Here is a 9,572-nt window from a genome sequence, read left to right as displayed (position 1 = left end):
AGTGTGATAGTGCAGTATTTTTAAAAACAAATGACAAGGTTAATAAATACTTTTATAATTTAATCCTTCCAAAAACACCAAAAGATATAGATTGATTAACGGTTATTGATCTAAGTTTAATTTTATCATCTACGAATATGAATTGTCATAAGAAAACAAAAAAAAAAACGAAAACAAATACCCATTTCGAAAAAGGACAAAACTTGAAATGAATAAGAGAACAAAATAGGATGAAGAAGAAAACAGAAAGCAAGAAAGAGTTAACAAACTCTCTAATGGATGACTTAAAAAAGAATTAAAAATCTCGTGAATTTGAAGGGTAAACTTGAAAAAGGGTGTTTTTTTGTGTTTAAATGTGATTCGCCCAACAAGGCCATGCGGTTATGGTTGAGGCCTGAGGGACTCCAACGCACCAGCAATAGCAGCAGCAACCAAAGCCTTTATTTATTTAGTGCCATTGGCGTCAGTCTGTAGCTCCACCTTTTGCTGCAACAATAAATATACCCTCTTCTTCTTCTTCTTCTTTCTCTCTTTTTCATTCCCCCATTTCTTTACCATTTCAATTTCCCTTCTCTTTTTGATCCATTTTGAATGTTCTTTTTGGGTTTTTGCCTTCTGGGTTTTGTTCCTTTTCTTGATTCTTTGCTCTAATGGAAAACGGAGATAAGCTTGTTGTTCAAGCGACTGAAATGGGTTCACGTGACGAACCCATTTCAATTCCTATCCAAAAGGTATGATGAATTAATGAATTAATGGATGATGTTCTCTGTTCCCCCCCCCCCCCCCCCCCCTTGCTTTCCCCTTTTCGTTTCTGGGATTTTCCTCGTGTATTTTCACTGCTGGAAGCTCTAATTCTTATTTGTTTTAATGGGGTTTTTCTTGTTTTATCATCTGATTTTGTTTTGTGATTTTGTAAGAACATTGATTAAGCTGAGCTAAGTGGCAAGAGGAATGAAAGATTGTTGCTACTGTGTCTCTAAATTATGTCTACTCTCTTTTGTGAATTTGTTCACCAGTTTGAAGTATTTTTGCTGTTTTATTACTGAAATTCTTCATGGTGAGTTATGAGTTTGTTTGGTTTTTTCTGAAAGTTTTGTGAACTTGTGAAATACCCTGTTTCTGTTTTCTTCTTGTTCTTGCTTATGTTTTTAAGTTTCACTTCTTCTTCCAGGATGAAGGCACAGCTGCTGGGATTACTGAAGAAAAAGAGCATTCTCATCAATGGAAGAGATCAAATCTTGTTCTAGAGATACCGTCTCGAACACCCGAATCATCCCCGCAAGATTATCATGCTATTAAGATGCCTCAAACTCCTAGGAAAGTGAATTTTCTCTTGACACCAAGCCCCTCAGATGTGAGAATTAATGGATCTGGATCACCTGGTCCATCTTCATCTAGAGGCAAATCATCTATAAGAAGTCTCTTCCCCAAGTTGAGCTTTATCCATAGAAGTTCTTCAGACGTTGAGAAGGTTGCTAACCTCGCTCTTGAAGGTTCATTAAATGGGGCACAAGAGAAGCCTTCAATATCTAGGTCTTTGTCTCTTTCTAAGATTTTCACCCCTAGGATAAAGAGGACTTCATCACTTCCTGTTACTCCCATCATTCACTCGAACCCTGAATCAGCGCACGGAGGAACAAGAGGAGGCGCGACGAACGTTATTGTAGTATGCATCCACTCCATTCAAGTTCATTAGCTTCTAAAAATTTCAATGCTCAATCGTTTTGGATGCTTTTTAAATTCTTTGTTCTTTTCATATGTTTGATTATATAGGTGTTTGTCCATATTGTAAACATTCTATATTTTGTATTACTATGGGTTAAATATGCTGCAACTTGTGCAATTTTATCCAATATTTGTGTTTTGTGTAGGGAAAAGGAGCTCAACGACAAATATCTCGTTCGCTTTCGGTCCCAGTGAATGATAAAGAGTCGAGTTTGAGAAGGATGGATTCGTTTTTCCGTGTAATTCCTTCGACACCACTTGTGAAGGGAGGAAGTGGAAAGCTAAATATAACCATAGAGGAAGCTGGTATGGTTTGATGAAAGAAAATCGATTACTGTTGGATTACTTTTTTTTTTTCATTTTTCTTCCTTATAATGAAACTAACACTTTGAGGTTGATCAAATGGTTGAAGGCCTTCCTAGCAAGAACTTCTACTCACATTTAGGGCAAAAGATCAATTTGAAAACTAATTTAATGGTGTTTATTTCATGGTTCAGAAGAAGATAATGCTGGTGAAGATATACCTGAAGAAGAGGCTGTTTGTAGAATCTGTATGGTCGAATTGTGCGAAGGCGGTGAGACGTTAAAGATGGAATGTAGCTGCAAAGGTGAACTTGCTTTGGCACATAAGGACTGTGCCATCAAATGGTTTAGTATCAAGGGGAATAAGACATGTGATATTTGTAAGGAAGAGGTCCAAAACTTACCCGTTACTCTGCTAAGGATCCAAAGTATTCGAGCTCGAAGCACCGGAGCAATCAGAGCTCTGCAAGAAGATGTCAATGGATACAGGTAAACTTTTTGGAACAGTTTTAATTTTTCATATATCATTCAACAATTTTTTTCCATCTGATTTTAGTTTTTGAACTTATTTTTTATCCTCAAACTTTTAAATGCTATATTTCTAGTCCTTAGACTTTCAAATGTATTGTTTTAGTCCAAAAAGTTGTCTAGGAAACAATTTCAATTTTTCTCATTAATTTTAAAATTTTATATCCCTGAAAATAGAATTGTGATTTGTTTCAAAACTAGCACATGAACCATTACATCTAAGCTTCAAACTATTCATTATATTTAAACTTTTTCTTAAAAGATAAATGAATAAAAAGATGTGTAGAATCAAATTTCTGTCGAGGGATTTACAAAAAATGATGAAGCAAAGTTCAAAGACGGTCAAAATGTTCAAAAGTTCATGGAGCCACTTTTATTTACTTTCTTAAACATAATTTCTTAGGCCCATAACATATTACACTGTTTGTAAACAGAAGCATGAAAATGAAGATTCTTTCAATAAATTTTTTTAACCTTCATAACCCCTTTTCTCTTCTGCATCCTGCGCAAAGAAAATTTGTATTGTCAACGATCATCGTCTTCAGAGAACAACCAAAACATGACACCGATTTCCATTTTTCTATAGCTTGTTCATTCTTAACCATCCTGTTTGGTACAAAGTCAATGAGCAAAAAGGGGAGTTCATTAAAATTTTCAATGTTCAAATCTTTACAGGGTTTGGCAGGAAGTTCCCGTGCTCGTTATCGTGAGCATGCTTGCTTATTTCTGTTTTCTTGAGCAACTACTGGTAGGCTTTGCATCTCTATGTTTTGTACATTGAATTCTTAGCAGATTTCCTTGAAAAACGTTTTTGTCTTTCAGGTTGGTAAAATGGGGAGTGGCGCAATCGCAATATCCCTCCCTTTTTCTTGTGTACTTGGACTACTCTCATCCATGACCTCATCAACTATGGGTAGGTAATCTAATAATGATTTATAACCTTTCTTTGATCTTATAATTTTTGTTAGTTTCGTGGCTTACTGACCATGATCATCTTGGAAAGTTAAAAGAAGATTTGTCTGGGTTACTAATTTTTGATATCCTAACTCGTGAATTATATAGTTAAAAGAAGATTTGTCTGGGTATACGCCTCGTTTCAGTTTGCTCTCGTCGTTCTCTTCGCACATATCTTTTACTCCGTGGTGAGAACTCTGTGCACATGAGAATCATTTTTAGGCAATTAAGATGTTATTTTCAATCCGGTGTTCTTTTCCCTTGTCACAATAGGTTGGCATCCAAGCAGTTCTATCTATTCTTCTTGCAACTTTTACGGGGTTTGGTGTCGTGATGAGCGGTACTTCGATCCTAGTTGAGTTCATCCGATGGAGAAGAAGATGGCAAGCTTCGTTGGAGCAACATCAAACACAGATGATCACACGACCAGGCCAATTCCCTAGAACATCAAGTGTATAACAAGAAAACCATTCATTTCAGATTAATATCGACACCGAACCAAATAGATACTACAAAAGCAATAGCATAAGTTCAAATTGTTACTTAGTAATATACGCGATTTCACTCGCTCAAAATCGGTCATGACGAACGTGTGTAAATGAGAAATTCGTGTTTGTTGTTTACTTGAAGTGTTTTCAAGTCAATGAAGGATTGACTTCATAGACTTCTTTTTGTTTCTTTTTCATGGTATTTTTGTAGAACAAAGTTGCATTGTTTTTTTGTTTTCTCTCTTTTCTTTTTTCAGTGGTGGATGAGAGTGCTGTAAAAGTATTTGTGAAAGTTTATGTTAATGTAGATTTGTATTACTCACTTTCTGATGTCAGTGCTTTATGCAATAAACCATTCCTCTTCACTAATTGTTTATAATTGTCATATTCATTGGAGTTTAAATCTCGTTTTGGACCTTAATTTTCATCGATCTTATTTAGCTTTTAAGTTTATTTTAGCGCAAATTGCAAAAATGATTCCAAAGTCAAATAGTAGTTGCAATTATGTCCATTCTCCTGATTCAATTTTTATCATTGGTTGGCTTCAATTTCTAAGACTATTACTCATGAGTGCTTTCCATAGCTTACCCTTTTATTTTATTTTGGTCTTTAAAAATTTCATCATTTTCTTCTTCTTCTTCTTTTTTTTTTTTTTTTTTTTTTTTTTTCCATTTGTTCACATGTGAAAATCTTGATTTCATGTTTAGCATATGAAAATCGTATTGTTTTTGTTCTCTATTGTAATATTAAATTCCACTCCAACTATAATGTAGAATTTCAACTTTAATTTGTCGCTTATTTTTTCACATCTTCCCTTCTCTATATGGCATCTCTCTCGTCCTCATACAAAAATGTTGCATCCTATCTCCAATTCCCTCCATAAGATTTAATTTTTTTGTTCCAATTTAGTTCTTAAGTAACAAAATATTTGATTTTACACAAAAGCTTTTAGTTTTTTTTTTTTAAATTTGGTCTCAAGATTTTAAGATTTTATATTATAAATACACACTCTTTAATTAATTTAAATTATGTAATAAAACTTTAATTTTAATTTTAAAATCGAAGAAAAATATTGAAATTTAATTAACTATAATTTGTATAATTATTTTAATTTTATTAACATAATTTATTAATTAATTTATTGACATATGCAAATAAGTGTTTAGTGAAAATTTGAGATTAAAAATCTTATATTAAAATGTAAGGATTAAATCGAAACACAACTTAAAAAAACAATCTTAACGTTTTGAAACCTACGAACTAAATTGGAATAACTAAAAACTTAGGGTAATTAGAATGAATAGCAATTGTTAGAATAATTATTAACTATGTAACAACATTTTTAAAAAATTGTAAATATAGCAAAATCTATTGGTGATAGACTTCTATCGTTGATAGACTCCTCTGGTTTATCAGTGATAGACCAACATTTGTTACATGGTCTGTCGGTGATAGACTCCTATCATCGATAGATTTTGACAAATTTTGCTATATTTGCAATTTTTTTAAAATGTTGCCTTATACTTAATTATTTTGAATATAATTGCTACATTTGCAATTATCCCAAAAACTTAAGATACCAAAAGTGTAATATTTTAACAAAACTAAATAGAAACTAAATTCAAAATTCACTACAAAAAATACTTTTCTTAAATTTATGAGTGTTTTTTCATCTTACTCACCGTAGTCCTTTTTTCGTCGCAAATCCCCAACTTCTCATATATTATTTGTCTCCAAATTTTCTTATGAGTCCAAGTTTATAAAGCGTGAGATATTTTTAAATATAGTAAAAAGTTAAAGGCTATTTACAAAATATAATTAAAAAAATTTATAACAACATAGTTTCTATATTTTGGTTACTCACATGAATCTTTTATTAAATAATATTATAAAAGAATCACTTTTTTTGATTATTTTCCTAATTTAAAATAACTAAAATAAGTTTTTTCAAAGAAACGGTAAAAAAATAGTATATTTGACAAAAATAAATTTTGTCTTAGGTCAATTTCTCTATTTTTAAAAACTCGCAAACTAAAAAAATATTATACTTTAAATATTTTTAAAATCATATGTAACTATTCTAAGAAAAAAAAAGTATATTTTAAAACTCTAAGAACTAAACACAGCTTCAAAACTTTCGGTTGGTTTTAAATTTTCGTTCATGTAAAGTATATAATACTGAATTTGGACCATACGCTTTTCTAAATTTAGTTAACAAGCGAACGATTTTCTAATCATTAATCAATTTTCGAGAAATTGTATTTGTTCACACGAGATTTCAGGAGAAATTTAATTCGTGGAATCGAACTTTGTATTGATTTATGTATTGCGGATACAATCTCTAATATTTACTCCTTTGATTCTTTCTCTTACAAAAAGTAAGATTTAAAACTTCGTGGTCTTCGATCTTCAAGAAGTTGTAACTACAAGTCAGTTCGAGCTTCAATCTTCTGGAATTCAAGGAAAGTTTGATCTTCCAAGTCTTCGATTTTTCAGAAGGTTGATTTCGAGGTTGATGATAACTTGCACGTCTTGAGAGGCTTCAGAAGTTTTTGTCTTCAATTCTTCAGAGCTTCGATTCTTCTCTTCCATCAAAGGTCCTCCCCAAGATGAATGAGAAGGTCTCTATTTATAGAGAATCTCGATGGGCTTTAGGTGGGCTTGGGCCCATTTGCTTGTTGGGCGGGCTTAGGCCTGGGCCCATTTGCTTGTTGGGCGGGCTTAGGCCTGGGCCCATCTGCTTGTTGGGTTTGGGCTTGGACCCATCTGCTTGTTGGGCCTTAGCTTGGACCTGTTTTCTTGACAGGCTTAGGCTCGGACCCATTTGCTCGATCGGTTTGGGCTTGGATCCATTTGCTTGGTGGGCTCGAACTCGACCCACTTATTTGCGCAAGCTCGGGTCCATTATTTCTTTGGCCCAATTTTTTTTAGGGCCTTGAACTAGGTTGGGTATGAGAAAACTTGACTACCTAAATCCAATCAAATTATAATTATCTCAATTTTGCTGTGATGACGTGGCGTGATTTAATTGGTCAAAATTTCCTGTTCAACAAATGCCCCCTTTTCGAGATTTGTACACATGTATGGGTGGATGAATCTCGAAAATGATAAGCTGAAACAAAAAATACAAGTGATCTTGTTCTTGACTTTTGCTCCAGTTAATATGTCGAATTAATCAAACTATGCGTTTGGACATAAGTTTGATTAAAAATGAAGTTTTGATACAGCCCAATATCAAATTTGTAGTGAATTTTGATTTTAATTCACCATTTATTTATTTATTTTGGAATATAGCCAAAACTTGAATGAAATTGAACTTTTTCTTTTTTTACCAATGAATTTAATGGAAGAATTGAGACATAACATTTATAAAATTGGAATATTGCCAATTCATCAAAATATGAATTTAAGTCAAAGTTTTTTTTTTTTTTTTTTTTTTTTTTTGCATATTCTCTTAATTTGAATTTTTAGCGAATTGGGATAAAATTTGAAAAGTTTGCCATTTTTTTTTTACTTCATTTCAAATCCATTTATGATTTGGGATAAAATTTAAACATTTTTTTTAATAGATGAGAAAAGAAAATCGGGGGATTTTTTTTTTCCAAGATTTGAGGTTTTTTTTTTTTTTTTTTTTTTTTAAGGTTTAATTATGAAGAGGATATGGGAGGGATAAGACTTGAAATTTTTTTAACGCTTTAAAAAAAACAGAACGTCATTTTCTTTTCTTAATTAATCTTAAAAAAAAAACAATAGAGGAGATTTTTTTTTTTATTATTTAATAAAGGAAAAGAATAGAGGAGGTTAGGAATTCTCTCCTATAATCTCACCTAATCTAACTATTTGTTAAGAAGATTTTTATTTAGTTTGTTGAGAAAAGATTTGATTTGCTACCTTCCATCCTTTATAAATAGGGAACAAGCTTGCAAACAAAATTCACACCAATTCATCTTCTCTAACTTTTTTTTCATTGCATATGTGTTTGATCCTCCAATTCTTTTTCTTTATTTGGGAGAGAAAAAAAAATCCGATGTGCTTCTTTTTTTTTTCATGATTTGGAAGAAGAGGTGATAGATGAAAAAAAAAAACAGATTTTTTTTTTCATTCAATTGGTAAGGAAGAGCACAGATGAAGAAGAAAAAGGAGACAGAGAAGAGAGAAAAAAAACCCTTTTTTTTTTTTAAATTTTGGAGAGATTTCTTTTCTTTTCCTTTTCTTTTTTTTTTCCTTTTCTTATTTCCTTTTTTTTTTCTTCTATTTCTTTTCTTTTCTTTTCTATATATATATATATATATTCTTTTTCATTTTTTGTTTTTTTTTCTTACTTCTTTTTTTTTTCAATTACTTTTTCCCCTCTTTTTTTTTTTCACGTTTTCATCTTTTTTTTTTTCAATTTTTTCAATTTTTTTCTTTTTTTATTATCTTTTTCTTTCTTTCTTTTTTTTTCTACAATTTTGTTAAAAAGAAAATTCAACCATTTTGTCCCCATTTTTTTTCCAAACTTTTTCTTTTGCAATTTTTTTTTTACCCCAATGTTTTTTAACAATTTTTTTTTTACTTACTTACCCTTCTTTTTCATAGGAGTGAAGCTAAACCTTTTTTTTTTTTCCACAAATTCTTTTTTTTCATACGAGTGAAGTGTGTAGATGATGCGCTTGAACAAATTTGAGGATCGAGATGCCGTTTGAACAAATTTGAGGATGGATTGCCGCTTGAACAAATACGACGATGATTGTCCTATCGACTACACCGCATGGAGACGACGACGATTGTTCTATCGACTACACCGCATGGAGACGACGACGATTGTTCTATCGACTACACCGCATGGAGACGGCGATGATTGTTCTATAGACTACACCGCATGGAGACGACGATGATTGTTCTATAGACGATGATGATTTATCGAGTGTGCCGCATTGAAGATGGAGTTGATGATGATTTCGCTGCGCTGCCTTGAAGATGAAGATGATGATGGTTTCGCTGCACTGCTTTGAAGATGAAGATGATGATGAAGATCCTCTCGGCAACATATGTGAGATGAAGATGATGATGAAGATCCTCTCGGCTGCAACATTTGTGAGATGAAGATGATGATGAAGATCCTCTCGGCTGCAACATTTGTGAGATGAAGATGATGATGAAGATCCTCTCGGCTGCAACATATGTGAGATGAAGATGATGATGAAGATCCTCTCGGCTGCAACATATGTGAGATGAAGATGATGATGAAGATCCTCTCGGCTGCAACATATGTGAGATGAAGATGATGATGAAGATCCTCTCGGCTGCAACATTTCTGAGATGAAGATGATGATGAAGATCCTCTCGGCTGCAACATTTGTGAGATGAAGATGATGATGAAGATCCTCTCGGCTGCAACATATGTGAGATGAAGATGATGATGAAGATCCTCTCGACTGCAATATATGTGAGATGAAGATGATGATCAAGATCCTCTCAGCTGCAACATATGTGAGAAGATGAACATGCTGATGAAGATCCTCTCGGCTGCAACATATGTGAGAAGATGAAAATGATGGTGAAGATCCTCTCGGATACAACATATGTGAGAAG

General features: G+C 32.7%; 1 protein-coding gene across 5 annotated transcripts; it reads left to right on the top strand.

Annotated features, from left to right (window-relative positions):
* The first annotated feature begins 288 nt into the window (after positions 1 to 288).
* LOC103501900 (uncharacterized) lies at positions 289 to 4,363 on the top strand. 5 transcript variants are annotated; one of them, XM_051080011.1, is made up of 8 exons: positions 290 to 731; positions 1,172 to 1,663; positions 1,872 to 2,031; positions 2,223 to 2,517; positions 3,232 to 3,304; positions 3,379 to 3,469; positions 3,619 to 3,698; positions 3,784 to 4,363. In XM_051080011.1, the coding sequence occupies exons 1-8, from the start codon at positions 651 to 653 to the stop codon at positions 3,967 to 3,969; spliced, it is 1,458 nt and encodes a 485-aa protein (XP_050935968.1). In that variant the 5' UTR covers positions 290 to 650; the 3' UTR covers positions 3,970 to 4,363. The 5 variants fall into 5 exon arrangements, with proteins under 5 accessions (XP_050935970.1, XP_050935971.1, XP_050935968.1 ...); XM_008465650.3 differs by having other exon boundaries at positions 295 to 731; positions 1,172 to 1,666; XM_051080012.1 differs by lacking the exon at positions 290 to 731 and adding an exon at positions 871 to 1,057 and having other exon boundaries at positions 1,172 to 1,666.
* The last annotated feature ends 5,209 nt before the right edge of the window (positions 4,364 to 9,572 follow it).

The sequence above is a fragment of the Cucumis melo genome, chromosome 12 (assembly GCF_025177605.1).
Source record: "Cucumis melo cultivar AY chromosome 12, USDA_Cmelo_AY_1.0, whole genome shotgun sequence".
In the NCBI taxonomy this organism is placed as follows: domain Eukaryota; kingdom Viridiplantae; phylum Streptophyta; class Magnoliopsida; order Cucurbitales; family Cucurbitaceae; genus Cucumis; species Cucumis melo.
The sequence above is the reverse complement of the archived record's forward strand: the minus strand, read 5'-3'. Positions and strand labels throughout refer to the sequence as shown.

Coding starts and splice junctions, on each gene's coding strand:
- LOC103501900 (XM_008465650.3), top strand. CDS start 651: ATGGAAAACGGAGATAAGCTTGTTGTTCAAGCGACTGAAATGGGTTCA. Junction 2,518..3,231: donor GAAGATGTCAATGGATACAG/GTAAACTTTTTG, acceptor AAATCTTTACAG/GGTTTGGCAGGAAGTTCCCG. Junction 3,699..3,783: donor CACATATCTTTTACTCCGTG/GTGAGAACTCTG, acceptor TTGTCACAATAG/GTTGGCATCCAAGCAGTTCT.